Raw genomic sequence first — 20,288 nt, 5'->3', positions numbered from 1 at the left:
GCAACATTATGTGCTTAAGTTTTTGGAGATGTCAGTGCAAACCTGACCTCCTTTCAGGTGTTTGGATACTAGAAAAAGTGAGGTGTAATTGATAAATTGTACCTTTACCTTTACATTTGCTTTCCAACAGTAAGTGAAAATCCCAGCTTTAAGTTACACATATATGAAGAGGGATGAACATGACAGCTTTTCAGTGTATCGTACCACTACTAAATACATATTTAGGCTTCATTCCTGGAGGTCACTGTACAGTATTGGAACAAGCAGTGAACCTGAATTTAGCTATGTTCTGCACATGAAGAGGAGTTGGCTATATTAATAACTGAAGTAGTAATTTAGCGTTCAAAAATTATGTTAACTAACAACTGGCACTTCTAGTTTCTGTAAGGAAAGAGTATTGGAGAGTTTGCCACAGGAATCTACCCAATTTTATACCAATATGAGGTATAAAGCTGAAGTAGGAGCAAAAGACAGAAACAGGTCTTTTGTCTCATAGACTGAATTCTGGGGAATAGAATGTAGACTAGAGGAGTTGGAAAGGACCTACAATGCTCATCTAGTCCAACTGCCTGACTGATTCAGGGCTGACCAAAAGCTAAAACGTGTTGTTACAGGCATTGTCCGAGTGCCTGTTAACAGGCTTGTCGCACTGACCACCTCTCTAAGCAGCCTGTTGCAGCATTTGACCACCCTCTCTGTAAAGAAGTGCTTCCTAAACATAATCCTTTCCTTACAAATTTCTCTTCCCACTCACTTATTTGGTGACTAGTTATTCTAAATTCAGTCATAATTTTATTATCTGTTTATATTCATTTTATGCAATAAATTTTTAGCATAAATATCTCCTTCCCTTCTATAGGTATGCTTATGTGACAGTCATTCAGCTGTTCCTTGACTGAATTTATTAACATTATAAAGATGATTCAACTGTTTGCACCCACTCAACAGGACTGCATATATTTTCTTACTGTTGGCTGAGCAATGCAGTCCATAGTTCTGTCTTGCTTAGGAACCCCTCTGGTGACACATCACAGAACTGCACTTATAGCATCATGTTTTAAGCCCATCATCAGCATTTGAGTGATTATTACAGCTCTTTCACACAACCCCTATACTTAATATTAATCCACAAAATAAATAGGTTTGTGCTTCATATTAAAATTTATTTCATTAGTACTGCAGGCCTGGGACGTCACCCAGTGGCTACAGCACAGCAGTACCTTAGGTCAGATACCATTAATGTTAGTTTTGCCCTTCAAACACATCAAGATCAAACATAAGACCACACATCAGGACTGCAGCACTCTGCCTTCCTCCCGCCTCAAAGGCCTTTCATTTTTATAGGGTCATTTTGGTTTGAAGAGACCCTGAAGGTCATCAAGTCCGACCATAACCTAAATCTAGTGCTAAACCACATCCTTAAGATCCTCATCTATGCATCTTTTAAACACCTCCAGGGATGGTGACTCCACCACTTCCCTGGGCAGCCTGTTCCAATGCCTGACAACCTCTCCTGTGAAGAAATGTTTCCTAATATCCAATCTGAACATCTTCTGGCACAACCTGAGGCCATTTCCTCTCATCCTATCACTTGTTACTTGGGATAAGTGACCAACACCCTCCGTGCTACAACCTCCTTTCAGGCAGTTGTAGACAGTGATAAGGTCTCCCCTCAGCCTCCTTTTCTCCAGGCTGAACAGCCCCAGTTCCCTCAGCTGCTCCTCACATGACTTGTACGCAACTGCCGTTTAGCCTGTATTCTAGTACAAAAGTACAGCCCTTCCAGTTTAATTGGTTTGATGGGGCCCTGCATCAAAGGCTTCAAAGCAGTCCAGAAGTGCTGCTGTTCCACTAAAAAAAAAAAAAAAAAAAAGACAATATTGCCAAAAGCAAAGTGGAATGGCATCAGAGACTGCAAATTGCCTGGATAACTCAAGGGGTTAAGAATTTAGCTGTGATACGGAAGCAGACAGAATGAGAACAGACCTGTGCAGAATGTAAACATGTTCTCTAGACAACGCTGAAGGAATCCTGATGGGTGCATGACTGACAGGAAAGTTAAATGAATTTAGGAATCTGCCTTTGACAGCTCTCGCACACAACACAGACACAGAGACTGCCAGTTCCCAGTGTTGATCCTGCAGTGTCTAAGCTTTGGCTTGAATTAGAATTTCATGTTGGCTTCACTATAAACACACCACTTTGAAGACAGGGTGAATGATGAATTTTTTCACCCCTATACTTCACAATCTCCACTTTAGAAACTCTGAAAACAGAAAGAATAAAAGGGACTTCAAATTCTGGAGACTCTTAAGTGTCCTTTTAGAATACCACAAGGAGATACATTTTCACTCTGAAAAAAATCAAAATTTTGTCTGTTAGTTGTTCTGACCTTCTCCAAAAGTTTAAAGCAGTTTGGAAACCACGGTTGTTAAACCTGGCCAGCACTGAGGTGATGGGTGCTTTAAAGTGCTGGAAGAAAAAACATGTAACTGTTCCCTTGACAGGGTTCATAAAGAAAAGCAACGAGTGTCTGTGCAGATGGGGTGCTCTCTTCTTTGGATTGTTGCATTTAAGACCATCTTTTCACAGACTTTATTCTTCCCTTACAATTGAAGCTCTCCATTGGGCAAGTCACAACTCAGTATCCTATAATCCCTAAGTATTGAATATTTAATTTCTCTAGTTACCAAAATAATAGGGCATCAGTAAGTCAAGCTATATGGATCCAAACGAAAGATATTTTTGTTCTGATCAAGTCTACACCCTCTAACACGTGAGCTTAGAAACCTTTGGCAAGTTCTCCAGCTTTTCCCTAAAAGGTTTCAGCAGGCCAACACTAACGTGAAGGCCACTGCTAGGACATTGCTCATTGTGCAAACAATTTCCTGCTGTGTTCCAGCATATTTTGATCTCTTCAAAGAGGGAAAAAAAACCCTCACCTGTTTGTTTTTTGAAAATAGCACAGCAGGATCCGCTGCCTGGAGTTCTCCCCTTCCTTACACAGGGTGTATGTGAGACCCCAAACTCTCAGGCTTAGAGGGCCCCCTGCCAGCAGCCATCAGTGAGAAAGCTGGGCTGAGGCATCAGTAATCCTTGTGAACACTCTCTCAGTTAAAATAAAAGAAACAAAGGACTGGTGATTTAGTGTTTAAGTTTAGTTTACTCCCTGCACTAGTAATCTCCAGAGCAAACAGTTGCATGTTAAGTAGTTCAATAGAACAGAGAATACCTTTTGTGTTCTGAATTCACCTCCTGCCTGGCCTCACACACCTGAGGCAGGTCACCTTAGGAATAACTAACAGCAAGAAAGCTGAAATTTGCAAATTCAGTCCACCTGCAACATTAAACACAAAACCACATACCCCAGCCTCACTACATGACGGTTGCCACAGCCCAGAATTAAAGGCAGATGAATTCACGGTTTACAATTTCATTTGCTTCTCTTCTTCTGGTGTCTTGTGAGGATTACAGTGAAGAACCAAGTTCTGACAGGGTGGCACTATGCTGTTACTGAGCAACCACTAACTCTCAGTCACAAAAACCAGTAACATAAAGATTTTTCTTGTATATCATGCTAATGGAGTGGCCACTCCCAGAAGAACACTGCTCTGTTACAAGGACTGGTGGCAGTGTGATCACTTGTGGATGCCAGGACTGCATGCTGTCTTCAGTTTGAAGAGCACTGGGGTTCTTGGTCAGTGCTCAAAAGCAAACAGAAGATATGCATTCAGTTAAAAAAGGAATACGCATTAAAAAAAAACATGCAGGAAACTGCTAAATAATTACAATAAAGCTTCATGGCACTTGCTGCAGTAAACATACAGCTGCTACTTGGGAACCCATCAGTATCTTGCAGTATCTCAAACCAGTATCAGAAACTGCAACTGCTCCAGGTGAGATCCTTTGCAGATGAGATAAACTTCCTTCAAGTGGAGAAATTGCTCATTTATAGAAGCTGGGAGTATTGCCTCCTGTTGTCATCTTACAGCAAGGCTGACACTGAACTGCAGTGATACCAAAGCTGCCATGATCTACGCCCCGAGGCCGCGCACACCCACTGTGCCGGGTCTGGACGAGCTGCAGCCGGGCAGCGCTGACGTCTGGGAACCCGAGCTGCTGCATCAGCAGCGCTGCGCAGGAAGCTGGGGGTGGGGAGGCTGTTTATGCCCTTTAACCCACTCAAAGCTCTGGAAAATGCGTTCAAAGAAGGAAGTGGACACAGAACAAAGTGTGAACACAGTCAGCTGGTTCACAAGTAACAGAAGTCACTTGATCTCCAAATACAACACTTTGCAGGCAACGTTGTCCATGGTTTAACATTTTGCAAGGGTTCTGTTTGCCACATGCTGCAGACAACTAGTTTTGTTATATTACAGCTTTCTTGGACTAGCACTGAGGAGAGCGTAACTGCGCGCATGTGCAGCATTACAGATCAGGGCAACCACAACCACTATAGTGGGGCATAGTGGAAATCTCTAACTGAGACAAGACTTCCTGCCAGAACTAGGTCAGAGATTCTACCCAGTAGCTTCTAGACCAAGTTCTTCCAATTCACAGAATCACAGAATGTTAGGGATTGGAGAGGACTCTGAAAGATCAGAAAGCAGCTGAGTTGCGTTGCCCAGCTGGAGGCAGCCAGTGTTGCCTGAAGTTGCCCAGGACATTCAAAACACCAACCAGGGCTGACAGGTGTGTTGCAGGTCTCAAGATACCCCCAGGCATCACAAATGACACTGAAGCCCCGTATAACCTGTCATCCGATCTAACTGCTATGTTAAAAAACCCCTAACCCCCTATGGTTCTAAAGAAAAATACATAATTGCTTAAAAAGCCTGCCCACTACTGTGTTTTCCCTCTCCTCTTCCCTGTTCTGAAATAGGGCTTACACATTACCCTGCCATTCTTTACAGGTGAGCCTGACCTCTCCAGCTTCCTCTGCAGATCGATCTTAATCTATAGAAAATACACTTGGTTCTAATACTGCTAATTTCTGGGTCTGAACATCAAATTTCAAGTCATGTACTTTGTTCCTTAAGCAGCTTTCATAATCTTTGACAACTTCTTGAGTTGTTACAAAAAAGAGCCTTTCATAACCATAAAAGCAGAAGTATGTTAATCAAAGCCGTTAAAACTACATGCCAAGTGTGAAACATCCACATTTTAAACAAAATTAAAGGGAATAGATGTATATGTAATAAAGGTGGACAAAAGTCCACATTTAAAAGAATTACAGCAAGCCAATCTACAGTTAAATAATCCTATGTACTGCAAGGAACGTATACCAAAGCATTAATGCAATTATGGTGCCGTGATTGAACAGTGTTGCAGGAATTATGAAAGAATGGATGAAACCAAACATCAGTGCTGCTGAATTCACACTATCAATGTTTACTGACAAACCAATCCAGATTCTGACACCCCTCCCTTGACCCCCTCACCACCCCCCCCGACAGCAAAGCAAGACTTCTGCAAATTAGTATATCCAGAGTTATTTCAAAAGGGATTCCAGCCGAGGAGGTGCTGCGCAGATACAGGGCAAAGAGAAACAGATGGTTAACTAGAATGTACCTTCTTTTGCACAGTTGTGCTCACTGAATTTAGCCATCAGTACTACTACTGGAAACATCCTGAATCTGCAAACAAATCACAGAATCACAGAATCACAGAATCGACTGGGTTGGAAGAGACCTCAGAGATCATCGAGTCCAACCCTTGGTCCAACTCTAGTCCGTTTACTAGATCATGGCACTAAGTGCCATGTCCAATCAACCTCAATCACACAAATAACAAATAAAAGTACATGTTTTGGCCCTTTTTAGCTAGTCAAAACTTTGATCCAATGTTGCAACCGCAATTCTGCTGGAAGTATAACATGCTGTTCATTCTACACCGTCTAAATTCCAAACTCAGTGGACAGATTTCCCAAGATGGCAGGTGATTGTAGCAGGAGACCCACAGGCTTCTTCACAGACTTAGAGGGAACATACAGCACCTGTAAGTATAACTGACTATTTACTTGCTAGGAACATTTCCCTCACTTAATACAAGCTTTGCTCTAAACACTGGGCAACCATTATACAGGGTAAGTCACAAGCTATTCTTTTTCATGTATACACTTCACCACTCCAATACACATAGGGTGCTCTCTTTTTAGAAGAGATAACTCATGTAGTATAGCTACAGTCACATGTAAAGTGATGAAAGTCAGTTAAATGCACACAACTTGCAAATATTTGCAACCTAAAACTTCAAGAAATGGTATTCTCACCACAAAACCATCTTTTTGTTGGCAGGTCTTAAGACTGAGAGGGATCTACTATGCAAGGGATCCAGAGCTGAAAGGAATAAACTGAGAGTCAACCAGTAAGGAAACAGGAGTCTCTAGACTACCTGTTTACAAAACAAGACTCAAGAGGGAGCTGCAAGATCCTACTATTCAATTGCCCAATCACTACAAGTCCCAAAGAGAAAAGTAGCTTTTACATTTTAAACCCTAGCATAAAAGCTGTATTGCTGTATGGCTTCCCTCTGCCCCATCTAAGGTCATGAGGATCATTCCTGGCCAGGATTTCTATCCTTTGAGAAAATCAAAACAGAAGGAAGCATCAGATGCTATTAGAGGTTTTTTGGAGGTTTGTTTTTAAAATAATGTTAATGTTCCCTACTTTAACAGAGGCAATCATGAACCAGCACAGAAGCTCACTTCCCTGTTCAAAAAAATGAATGAGAGAAACACAGAATTAAGTTTTATTGTACTTTTATAGGCAACCAACCAACCTGAAACTTTTGTCAGAAGACAGAATTCCAGTCACTGCAGTCTGCAGAGAAAAGGCAACAATGGCAACAGAGTAAACAAGCACTCACTTGAGAAACAGAAATATTTTAATTCAGTCTTCATATAGACTATTATTAATACACACTACACAAGTATCTAGACACAAACAAAACTTTTTAAAAAGTCCTCCTGTTCCTGCAACAGTTGGCCTCTTCTCAATTCCACAAAAAAGCCAAAACAAAACCAAAATAGTAGCTGAAGGTAATTAATATTAAATATAAATAAACAGCAATCTCAATGTATTTCCTCACTTCCACATGGAGGAAACTCATGAGAAGAGTTATGCCAAGCTCCATTTTGGGAACTTGGCCAGAAAGTTTTTTATTCAAAGTGACACAAGGGCATACTAGTGAAACTGCTTTCCTTACTTAGAAAGCTACAAAAACCTCAACATAGTATTGAGTTAGTTTTATCAACAGAAATAGTCTTTGGCAAGGAAAATCTATCATATGGTGTTAGGTAGTGGATTAATCATCTTCTGCATCACAATTTTCCATTCTTAAGACACTGCCGGCTTAAGCCTCAGCAGTCAGATGATGACAGAAACAAAGACATTTTGCAAGTTTCCCTCTTTACGAAAGAAATGTACGAACTGTGCCCTTTATTGTCCCCCTGCAAATCGGGCACTTTCTGAGGGAGGGTGCACATTCTTTGCATACCACTAAGTGACCACACGGAATAAAAACAATAGAAACTTCTTTGTCCATGCAAACTTTACATGTTCTTTCCTCTTGCAGTCTTCTTAATTGTTCTTCCATAGGTAAACCTGGAAAACAATATTTAACTTTTAAAGATGCCTGAATGCATGCACTCTAATTAGAAAACAGGCATGTTCCATTTCACCCTGTATGTCCCTATCTGTATTCACTAAATATAGACGGCAGTGAGAAAATAAGTACATTTTCCAGAGCTCAGAAAGTGGCATGCAAGGCACTAGTCTGTACTTTCCACTTCTGTGAGATGACAAACAGCCCAGAGATTGGAGGCCAACTGCAGTTCCTCAAGACAAACCAATGTTTACATTTTAGCAAATACTGCACTTTTCTTGCTTGGATATTGGAAGCACAGAGCACAGCCTGACTGCTGGAAATAAGCTATAGTCAGGCTTGTATACTTTTCTGCAGTCTATTAACATATTAAACTACAGAACTGAGAACCAGCGCAACCTCAATCTCATGTCTGACAAGTTTTTATCTACCCAGCTGTTGATGAGGTCAGGCTAGACCTTAGGACACTTATAACCCACTCTGAAAAAGTAGACATGATGCTGTGGAATGCTAAACTACTATTTATTGTCCAGTCTTCAGCAAATGCCTGAGTGAGAGCTTGTGGCCAGATCAAATCCAGCGTGTGCTTGAATTGTCAAGCTCCAGAAAGCTCTGCCTCATATGGTGAAGCACATGTGAGGATATAGTTTACAGGTGACAGACTTGCTCGCAAGTCTGCACACGCACTTCACTTTTTCAGGTAAGTCCATCTTACCAAAGCAGAATTAGGGAGAGTGTAAAGCATAAAACCTATTTCTTAACCAAAGTAATTTTCTTTTTTATGTTGTTAGCCTTTTGTCCCACAATACCCTTTAAAGTAAGAAGGCAGAGTTTATGGTACCTGAAACATCTTCTGTGGGAACATACTTCATGTTCTTCTCCACTAAAATAAGAGAAAAAAATCCTAGTCATTTGACTGTTCTATATTCAAATAGCATCTGAGTTTTTTTAATCTTTAGGTTCCTATGACAGCACTGGTTAAACGTCTAAAAATTTATAGCCTTTAAGAAAAAAAAAAAAGACATACCAAATAAGTCTTTGTACAGGACAGGGTCACAATCTCGTAGACAGTTTCTGAATATGCTGGCTGCTTCATTTCCCTTCACTAAAACTGTATCTATCAGCTCCCTTGCTTGCAATGGTGTCTGAGTCTTCTGCTTAATAACATCATGCTCCAGTTCTGTTATCACTTTAGCAGATAGTAAACTCCCCAGGATTGGAAGTACACATGTTAAACGTTGGAATAAAGCCATTCGATTCTTTCGGATTAAGGACAAATCATCTGGAATGCAAAGAGGATTAGATGTTTGTTAGGAATACACTACTCCAAGTTTTTGTGCTTAAAAACAATTGATTCATTCTTTAAACTCTACTTGAAACGTTCACTTACTACACAGCATTAATAAAGACCTCAGTAAGTTTTAGTGGTATGCACATAAAGAACAGACTCAAGAAAACCAGAATATAAACAGCTTCTGCACTGAAGCCTTTTCACCAATGAAACCTCCTGCTCCCATCTCTAGGTTAAATATTCTGAGGGGATCTTGTCTAACTTTACACTAGCAAGGCTCACGTTCTCTGCAGAACTGCAAAGAAAAAACAGACTCTGCACAACACCCATGCTGACAACCAGCAGGTTAACTTTAGTCAGCGCGGGTCAAAATCACGTCTGAAATGTGGACAGAATCAAGCTTTTCTAAGAAGTGTCCAACAGAATTACAATATGTGCAAGAAAAACAGAAGTAGAACACAACCAGACTTGGGAGATCTTTCTTTTAAATAGTCTACCACAAACAACAACAAAAAGCCATTTGCATTACAATTTAATGGCTGAATCCATGTTTTGACAGAACATACAAGTAGGGAAGAAGCAGTCTTAATTCAATTTATAATCAAGAAGTTTCATTACTGCTTCACAGACTCAAAACTAGGGTTGTTTTAGGCTTCAAATTTTACACAGTATTAAAACAATAAGAAATGTTAAAGACACATCAAATAAACACTGTTAAATAGCTGACCTACATGGTTGAGTCAGACACAGAAAAGCAGGTCTTTGGCCATCTTACAGAATCTAAATTTGTAAAAGTTTATGGCCTCTTCTGGGAAGTGGATATGGTGGCTCACTGATTCAAGTAGCTAAAAGAGCAGGCAAATATGGAAAAAAATACAGAGTGTTCCAAATAAAGTCTTTTTATTCAGTCTATTTTGTTAACAGCAATATGAAGGCACACAGATTTTTAAAATATGGCTTTGTTCCTGTGGGGAGAATCAGGTGATTCCGAACCCTTGACACCTGTATGAACCTGTTTGTGAAAGGGAACTAAACAATTCCCAGACTGCTACTTCTATAGAGATATCCTGACAATGCTTTTACAGAAGCTGAACCTCATAGCAATTAAACTAAATCACTAAGTGTATAAAAGCAATTATAAAACCTACACATAATACAAACCACTGCTTTTATTCACGCCTTATGCATACCTGATGCCACTTCTTCAAATTGTCTCTCTTTCTCTTCTTCCCTCTTCTCATCTTCAGCAGTGAGCAGATCAGCCACAAGATCATTAACAGTCTTGTAGTTTTCTCCAGTGGCTAAGATTTTACTTTGCACTGTTTGCTTTATTAGCCTTCTACTGAATCCCATCTCCAAGGCAGCTTTAACCACAGGCGTGTTCATCATGATTGCATCTTCTGAATGACTCTCTCCAGGCTCAAAACGGATAACTAATCAAAGAGGAAAATCACCATGTATAATATAAGTCAAATACCTATACTACTCAGAAGTTGGACACATCAACATTACCTACACATGCATATATATACATGAATACCTAGCATTAAAAAGTTTCAATGGTTAAATAGACCTTTTCAAAAAAGTAGTTAGTTTTAAAAACAGAAGCCAGTTACTTAGATTCGATTGGAATGAATCCATTAAAAACTTCAGTCCATGTCAGGCCTTCACTAAAATCTAGAATAATCTAGAGAAACCACAGAGAATTCCATTATGTCTTAGCAGCTTTTTTTTTACACTTAGTAATTTCTAACTTCAGCCTTGAAAAAATGTCTTGGGGAGGGAAGATCAAAATTCACAGTTTCTAGTACAAACAATTGCTCTGTTCCAGCTCTTGATCAGTATTTTCCATTCAACTTACTAAACACCAGTCACGTGGGATTCTGACTCACTGTCCTCAACCAGCAGGGACCATAACAGTGTAAACCACTCACCCCAAGTGTCTTTCTGAGCTCGGAAAAATTTCACTTCATCAGCTCGTCCTACCCTCTCCCTGAGCAGCACTGCTCAACTCAGAGCATTCACCTAGCTATGTGCCTGAAAGTGGAGTCGCATCACTGCGTAGTCATGACACCCTCTAGCAACTGTTCTGCCAAGTTCAATACCATAGGTCAATTTAACAAATGCCAAATCGACTTGTTTTGTTTAACCCAACCACAAAACTAGAAACCAGAAATGCGGCAGATGCCAAATAGTCAAAACCAAAAAATCTGCCTATAATCTGCTAATATGGAAACTGGGAAAATGAAAGAGCAGAACTCTTAAAGGTGCTTCCTTGAAGTTTGTCCGTATGATGCCAAAACTACACAACTTCTATCATTAGTTAGGAAATCCTTAAAATATTGTTGTTTCCAAGAAAAATCTAAGACTTATTAAACAACTTAGCTTTGGATAGCAAATCATTAAGTTTGCAAAATACAAGTTTAAGAACATGCTTAATATACATACTTGGGGGATCCATATTTTCGTCAACAGGCATATCAGAGGTTGACAAGAGCTGTGGAACAAAAGAGAACTACATTAGTTTCAAAGTATTGCACTTCCCCCTGCAGGCCTCTCTAACACACTCTTCCCTCACCAACCATGTTAAGCTCTTTATCTGAATGGCACCCATTACATATTTTACATGCAGTTACATGTCTGCAAATTTGTGCAACTCTGTAACCAATATACAGTTAGTGCTGACCACTTCCGTGGAGAAAAATTTGGCTTACTCTTGCCAGAAAAGTTATGGACAGAAATAATTCAGGCTGTCCATTACTCATTTCTGAAATAACAATTACTGATCTACATTATTCACTGAAATATACATAATCAGAATTTCCCTCTCCTGACATGAAGGAGCTTATTTTACTGCCCCATACCACTTTCCATAAGTAACTGGTATATGTTAAACTCTACTAGTCCAAGTCCATTAGCCATGGTTCAGCACTGGTTTCATTTCTATGTCATGAAGAGCATTTATTGTGTTAGAAACGCAGCAGAAATACATGCAGAAATGAGGCGGAAGGATGGACTGAACTCCCAAAAAGAACACAGCACTCTGCAACAAGGGAAAAACAAAGTTATAGAAGACTAAAGTTTACCTGTTCAAGAAGATGGGGGAACCTGGCCTGAATCTGACTTACAAACTCTCCTCCTTTTACACGAAGCAGATACTCACACCTGAAATATTGACAAAAGTGTACTAAATCATACCTTCTACTTGTCAAATTAAAAAAAATACAGAAGAATGAAACAGTTTACAATAACACACCATAATTTAAATACATATTTCTCTTCCTTCAGAAGGGAAGGTTCTCTTAAATGGAAGTTTGATGTAGCCCAGGGGCCTAGACACTTTGATAAAGCTTTGCCATGATGTTCAGCAGTCAGGAGGTTTACACATATAAATGCTGCAGCTGTAATTTCTACTAGCGCTTCTAATGAAAATGGCATGTCATGAGAAATGATACCCTGTCAGCATCACTACAAACTGCAGTGATAAACTGTTTCCATCTTGCATCTCACCATTCTCATCTTCTACTCAAATCATTCAAAATAAGTTAACAAAATTTAACACCACTGTCAAAGCCAGATCTGCTTCATTAATGCAGAGTTTTCTCTCTTAAGTACATTTTCTGGAAAGCATAACACCAAAAGAGAAAAAAGGTATCATTTAACTCAACACACATCATGTAGTCCAACAGTACCTAATATATTGCCCATGAAAAAGACTAGCTGGAGATCTATGATGTGAAGAATGACTATTAGCTTTCCTGAAACTAAGTGAAGCTATTTCTGTTGTTGATGGAGATTTCCACCAACACAGATAGCAATGAGGTATGCAATTGCCATTTGATTATGGGGGACATTTAAAGAAGTTACTTCTGTCATTTTTCCAAGAGACATGTTAAACAACCGCTGAAACCTTCTTCACAAGCCTTTCCATACCTAAGAAACTAAACCACACCTGCTGAAAAACTGGTTCAAGAGCATTCAGTGTGGGCACAGAACTAGACCAAGGCAGCCAGATATTCCTTCTACTTAATTCCTCAGCAGATTCTTCTCTCCTCAGTCTGCTTTCTGACTGCTTCTCTCAGGGAAGTATGCTCATTAACAATGCAGCCTCACTCGCTAATAGCAATTCAGGGATGCATACAGCTTTCGAGTATGAAACAGAAGGCATTAAATATCATGCTTAATGAAGGAATATTTTAATTAAAGCCACCTGAGCTCTTCAGAGCTTTTCAATAGAGGTACATGAAATACATCTAAATGAAAGACTGTACATCATATGGTGAAGTTAAACAAAACCATTAAGTGCAATATATATCTGTCAAAATTAGAAGTATTTAAGGATGTATACCAATTATGATAAAGATTTGCAAGCTACCTTGGAAACCACTTTGCGTGCTCAATCCACGGATCATCTCCAGATTCCCAGCACCTCAACCCACCATCACAGCAAAAACACTTGACATCATCATTGCGTCCTTTAAAAAAAACAAGGCAAAATATTTAGCAAACACTCACACAATTTACTTTGAAGTAAATGCTGACATAGCACTATGAATAAAACTGGAGATGTCTGTTTTTCTTACCTACATAGTAAAAGCCAGCATCTGCAAGCTGTTCAGGCTGAACTGGAATTCTAGTTGGCCAATTTATGAATGTTTTAACACGTGCTTCATGGGTTTGCATGCTCACATTTGAGACATTGAAACATGGTTGGTCACGGGTAAGGTTTTCCACAAAAGGGCAGTTAGGAAAGTGTCTCCGATGCTCTGACACAGCATTGTCTTTTGGTTCCCAGTTACTCAGCCGACCACCACAGGTGAAACAAGCAACTTTGTCTGCTGTCCCCAAGTAATAAAGTCCAGCCTTTGCCAGATCAGTGGGTGACAGAAACGTCAGTGGCCATGAGTGAAAAGTGCGTAGTCTAGCATCTTCTGTACTCATAGAAGGATTGTGAAGTTTAGGTCTCAAGAACGAAAGGTCTTCAGCTGCCCTAGTAGTTACTAGGTCTTGAGGAAAACTGGAATACGAGCCACTGAAATAACCAACTTGATCTAAACTTGGAGGAAGTGTTACAGAATGCAGAGATGGTGAGAGACTGTTTGCGACCAGAGGTGAAAAGGCCGAATGAGAGGACAGTCCAAGGTTGTTAACTGAAAGCATGTTTTGAACAAAACTGCAGCTAGGATACAGCTGTTTATGTTTTTCCATAGCATTATCTCCTGGTTGCCAGGTGTCCAATGTTAAGCCACAACTGAAGCACTTCACTTTATCTTGCACACCAGTGTAATAAAACCCAGCCCGGGCAAGACTCCGTTCTGACACTGGCACGTTAACAGGGAAAGTAGAAAATGTCGACATTCTGTAGAGTTCACAAGACAAATCATACTTCAGCTCACCACAGAAAGCACTCTGCTTCATGATGCTAGCCAAGAAAGGGCTGTTCTCCATTATGTTCATAATGGACTGCTTTTGGATGAATGGGACAAGTCTTCCTCTGGGAGGTAGTTGTGTGCATTAAAGGCAATTTGGAATAACCCCTGCCTGTACAAAATTAAGAACCTGAAAATGAAATACTTTAATGTGCAACTTTGAATTCATATGTGAATAGAATCAGCCTCAGGATCAACAGCCTTTAAACATTTGAGAAGTTCTTGTACTTAAGTTTATGCAACTGCTTTCAGGACAAAAGCTGCCCCATCCCAGTTTTACAATTGAAGGAAGCATGTAAAAAAGGACTTTCCCTTGAATCATATTGGCATCGCATGCTTTTCCTTGTACTGTACATCTGGGAGAGCAACATCAATTTGACAGGCTAGTGGAGGTGGGATCCAGAGGGGAAAAATCTCAAATGGGCTTATCAAAATCCTTTGTCAATAAAGAAACTAAAATGGGGGGCAACTAAAACCACATCATTTTTAACCAGAATATATGTTAAGTGATTTAAGAACTATTTCACCCTGGACAGCTGACAAATATGCAGCTTATACACATGTAAAGATTTTAGTTTGCAAACCTCAGTAGGAGGCTGAAAATAATGGTTTATCAAGCTCAAAGGGCATTTTAAAAAAAGAGCCTCTGAACTAACATTACTGAACTGATCTGATCTACTTGCTACCACTAGACTTCCAAAACCACCCTCAGCTTCTACATATTGTTGTAATAATTGTAAAGACTAAAGAAGTTAGTGTCTACTCAACTCCACACATATTGAGTATTGACCTATAAACAAATACACTGTCTCTGACAAGGAGGAACTGTCTTAATCAACAAGACTGGAATAGCCCCAGGCTTTTCTGTCTATAACATTGTCAGCACAGACTGAACAGAGCATTTCGATTTTAACCTGGTGCCTTAGTTACAAGTATAGAGTTATTAAATTTAACATAAACTAATTTCCTTTTGTCGGGACATTCTAATGTTTTATACTGTTGAATTAAGTTTTTTCTGTATGCCATGTTTATGGCATACAGAAGCAAACAAAATCCTTAGATTAAAAAAAAAAAAGAGAAAATTTGAAGCCTTAGTTTCTTTATTCGTGCACAGAACTACCTCCCAGAGTTCAGACTGAAGTCCCTTTTAAGGTGCCTACGCCTCCATGTTGATACTGACTGTTCGCAAGAAGAAATTGTAAGAATCTACAGTTTCAATCACTTAATTCTTTTGGGCAGAACAAAACCTGTAAGGAAGAAAGACAGGAATGTTTCAAAATATACAAAATGAGGTGCGTGTTATGGCTATACAAACAGAAACTGCACAAACTGAAACACTAAAATCTCAATGTAAGCTTTTTGTAACGTTAGCTAGAAAGTTCTGGGAGTCAACTTTACATACTGTCACATGGACTGGATTTCACACACTTAATTTCCCTGTTACTGACACATACCAAAACTGTTTAATCTACAAGCAGAACTTTTTTTGGCAGATGGATCAATCAGGCTGCTTGACCACAAGCTGTATAACTAAAGGTAAGATCTTGTACTAAAGAAGTTACATCCATTTAAACTGATTTAAGCCTGCAGGTTTTCAAACAAGGAAGATCCTGTTTTGTTACACTGACTTAAATACTTGAAGTACAGGACACCAGCAAAACTGAACTTCATCAGAAATTCCAGGTAAGGGAAAAGACAAAGTTCAAAAGTTTTAAAATATATACACTTATATTTATTCACACTTGCATATATAGCATTCTATTTTACAGTATCAGTTCCTAAAAAGTCCCTCTAGGAGAGACTCAAAACAGATATCCTTGTCATGATGACACAGCATTAGAAAAGTCAGCTACTGGAAAACAGCAGAGCATTTCCTACTCAACAGCTCTTAGAAGATTTGTTCTTGATCTGGTCACACTATTGCTACTGCTAGTTTAATCAGTGCAGACATGAGTTACAAACACCTTACACCAACCCACTCCTTTAACACAGACGGTGGGACTAAGCTATCAACATACATGAACCATGCCAGTCTGAGAAGTTAAGCCAGCTGACATACTGGAGAAAGTCAGAGCAAATGCTAGAAATATCAGAGCAAACCGCGATCCTGATAATCCTAAAACATTTAGGATCAGTTAAACCTCAGATCCTGTGGTCGTTTTCTGCCACTCTTCTTCTAATATTATCCTCCACTACAGCCCTGAGTATCCTTGATTTCCAGTCACCTAACTGTTCTGAATCTCATGGGTTTTTCTTCTATTATCCTACAGCGACATTAAGTTTTTTTTAAGTCCAGAACAGTGGTACTTGAAGTATAGCAAACTCAAAGCTCCCGTGTCACAACCCAGGCAGAACAAATTTACTTTCTGAGCACCCGTCGCTAAGTTTACAGATCTCGAGCACCGAAAGGCGCGGGTCCCGCACCCCCGGCGACCGCCCCGCGTCCCCCCGCAGCGCCCGCGCTCCCCGCCCGGCTCGGCGGGGCCTCACTCCACCCCACCGCACCGCGGGCTGTCCGGCCCCGCTCCGTGACCCAGCAGGGCCGCCCCGCACCCCTCCAGCGCGGACGGCAAGGCCCGGGGCGGGGCAGGCCCCTCAGCCCCCCAGGTCTCCCCTGCGGCCGGCCGAGCCCATCAGTCACTGGCCGGTGACAGGTGCAGCTACCGCCTGACACTGCGCATCCCCGCCCGCCGGCCCCTCAGCCGTGCGCCGAGCCCCGACGCGGCTCTGGCAGGAGCACCTCCCGACAGGGCCCCAGCAGGCCGCGGCCCGGCCCCCGCCGCACCCCCGTACTCACGGCCTCCGGTCGGGCCCCCCGCAGCGGGCGGGCCTGGTGCGCACCCCCGCCTATATACGGTGTTTGGCAGGGGGGCGGCGGGGGAAAGGTATGGCGCCTGCCCTGGAAACTCCGAGGGGAGGCGCCGCACCGGGAAAGCCCCGGCGCCCCGGGCGCATGTGCGGCCTGGCGGTGGAGGCGGGGCCTGTCGTGCTGCGCCTGTCCCGCGGGGAGGGGGGGCTGCCGGCCGGGCCGCCCCGGCCCCTCCTGAGGCAGCGCCTTCGTGTGGCAGGAGGAGCGTTCCCGTGGGCTGCCTGTGCCCCTCGGCCCCCGCGGCTCCTTCGCGCGGTCTGGCCGCCCCCTCGCTCGTTCCAGTAGCTGCGCTGCGGGGTGAGCGCGGCCGCGGCCCCGGCGGCAGCGGGGACGTTCGGTACTTTCCTGCCGGCCGGGGAAACCCGCCAGATGAGCGCGCTTCTCCGGGGAACGGCCCGGCGGGGATTTCCAGCCCCCGCTCCGCGCCGGCGGGACGGGGAAGGGCCGGAGGGGCCTGCGGGACCCGGCGCGGACAGGAGCCGCACGGCTGCCGCAGCACGGCCCTTCTCTGGCGGTGTGAGCTCGGCGGCGCGGCCCCCGCCATCGGCCGCAGCCGCTCCTGCACGCCTGTTCTGAGGGGCGGCGAGCAGGGGACTTGCTGCAAACCCCACGGTTCTACCTTTTCTCCTCGATACCCGGGTAAAACAGGGTTGCTTGGCCACATCTCCTAATATAGGCAGCTCTGCAGACTGCAAGAGGGGAAACATAACTGGTGAAATACTTAAGTCATTAAAGTCACAGGGGAAGAACAGGAGGGAGGTAAAATAGAATATAAATTTCCACCGGAGGGGCTTAAGACAGTATGTCTGCATACAGAAACCTGAAAAAACTTCCACAGCAGATACCAGAGCAGTGACCCAAGCTCAAAATCTCCCAGTCATGGTCTGGCATTTTCTATAAGGAAACAGCAGATACAAGATTTACTAAAAAGCCCCGTTTTGTGATGACAGAATGGTGGTAGAGTGTGTGCACAACTGAGAACTGAAGAGTAAAAATAAAGGAAGTGTAACTGAACAGAGCATTATGACACTAGTGGGTAATTTTCTGTAACAGAGTTCCAGTAAGATGAATTTGCAATATACTCATTCTTTTCTAAAACTGTTTCCAATTTCCTGTCATATGGGATGACATTTATCATATATAACAATACTATCTGACAAATCTCAAGCATCTAGCTGCTGTGACAGCTAGTATACTATAGCTACTACTGTAACAATATTTAACTTGGCACAATCATAGATACAGAAATGTTTGCTGTTTCGGCAGTTGCACAAAAAAAAAGGTTAAAAGCTTCTTTTAAAAGTTTAAAATGCTTATCATGTCACTGATGTGTCATCTCTGGAAGCTGCTGACATGAAGAAGACAAGGCTACAAGTTCAAAAATTGAGTCGGCTCTCCAAATGCCTTATCAAAAGAGTAATGGGATGTGGCGTTTAGAGTTTTATTCAATACAGGGAACTGTTTAATGTCACATAAGGAACTGAGCTCTGTCTGTGTACATTTGTGTTGCTTTAATTGCAACTGCTCAAAGATTTACTTTCACAGAGCAAGGTGGGGATGCTCCCAGTTTGCAAACTTCAAGCAGGGCTCCCCAAATTGAAGTTTCATTGAATCTATTGTAACAGATTCTTGACTTTTTACCATGTGTTCTCCCAGCGCTAATTAATCCAGTGTTCCTCCTTAACTCTCCACAGCCCGCATGGCTCCCTCCCTTGTGCCATTCCACCCCCAGCCGTGGATCTGCCCTTTGCCCCTCCATACCCTTCTCCTCCCAATCTGGCTGTATAAACTGCTCTTTCCTCCCCTCCCAGGCCTCAAGGCAGCAGTTTCAGGCCCTCCCTTTCTGCTTGGCAAGAGCTCATGTCGCAATGAGGAGGAAGGGAGGGGACGGAACAAAAAGCAGGCTAAAATATTTGTAATAGCAGAAAAAGAGGTGTAGCTGCCCTGAGCTGCCAGGCTCTTTCTGCTTGCTTTGTCTCTACAAGTATAGTGACAGCTCCTCCGGTTCTCCATTCCCAGCAGTTCCTTTGTTTTTCAGAGAAAGATAAGGGGGAACTTTCCCCACCTACTTAGCTGCAATGGTGGATAGTCATTTCCCCAAAGGACATGAAGTAAGAACATAACTAAAGGTTTCTCCTGAGGATGGAAATTCCTGAGGAATCAGGCATTATCATCAGCATCCTGAGCCTGGCTTCTGCCTGGGACCAAAGTAACTCACCAGAGACAGAGAGGACAGCAGTGGTGCTTAAGTCCTACCCTAGCTAAATACAGGCTTTGGCTTTAGTTCTCAGGCTGTGTCACACCACGGTGGGACTGATCCTTATTCCAGCCCTTTGACCTGCTGCAGCAAGCTTCCAGGATCACAGTCTTGACCTAAAAAACAGTAGGACCGATAAACTGAAACAAGGCACTCTAGTTTGCGGACTCTGGCTCTGGAGAGGGGGGAAGAGGCTGCATTCAGATAAAGCTGTCCTCAACCCAGGGAAACTGCTTTCTTAAGGAGTCCCATCTAATCATGGGGGTCAAAGTGCTCATAAGTGTGGCTGCCACATTACCAGTGCTTACAAAAATAAACCTAATGGCAGTGTTGACTGAAACAGCAAAAGCAATAGAGAAGATTTCTGGAGGTGGAGCGACCCTGTAGTGTGAGGGTCCAACAACACCAACATCCACAGCCCTGCACGTACCTGATGTGACTGCGTGCCCAGAAGTCTTCTCCCAGAGGCCTGGTGAATGTCAGTCTCTCCATGCTGTCATCCCTCTTTGATGCCTTCTCTCAGTTACTGTCTTCCATGGAATTAAAACATCTGGCTTTAATAGTGCCTCTGTAACACACCCCTAAACATCCATGAAGCATAGAGGTAGAGACAAAGCACTGTTACTTGCCTTTCCATTGGTACTGCACTTCTCTGACATAAATGTACTGTTACCTAGTTACTCACCACCATAAGTGACTGTCAGAATATCTCACTTTTTATTTCAACCTCACTAATTACGTGCATAGAACTTTAACAACCTGAGATGCACAAATATTAACCATAACTTTTATCTTAGATGTTTTTTCGAGATAAAACCAGCTCAAAGTAGCAAATTA

General features: G+C 42.2%; 1 protein-coding gene across 1 annotated transcript; it reads right to left on the bottom strand.

Moving 5' to 3' along the window:
• Positions 1-6,743: 6,743 nt before the first annotated feature.
• Positions 6,744-17,266, bottom strand: LOC102090342 (inhibitor of apoptosis protein). Its single transcript, XM_065046091.1, has 9 exons — positions 17,123-17,266; positions 13,480-15,572; positions 13,272-13,371; positions 11,983-12,061; positions 11,345-11,393; positions 10,087-10,329; positions 8,633-8,887; positions 8,447-8,488; positions 6,744-7,604 (listed from the first exon to the last, which is right to left on the bottom strand). Exons 2-9 carry the CDS (start codon positions 14,351-14,353, stop codon positions 7,411-7,413), a joined length of 1,836 nt encoding a protein of 611 aa, XP_064902163.1. The 5' UTR covers positions 14,354-15,572; positions 17,123-17,266; the 3' UTR covers positions 6,744-7,410.
• Between the last annotated feature and the right edge of the window lie 3,022 nt (positions 17,267-20,288).

Source organism: Columba livia, chromosome 1 (genome assembly GCF_036013475.1).
Source record: "Columba livia isolate bColLiv1 breed racing homer chromosome 1, bColLiv1.pat.W.v2, whole genome shotgun sequence".
Taxonomy (NCBI): Eukaryota; Metazoa; Chordata; class Aves; order Columbiformes; family Columbidae; genus Columba; species Columba livia.
Note: the sequence above shows the minus strand (reverse complement) of the source record. Positions and strands in the feature narration are given on the sequence as shown.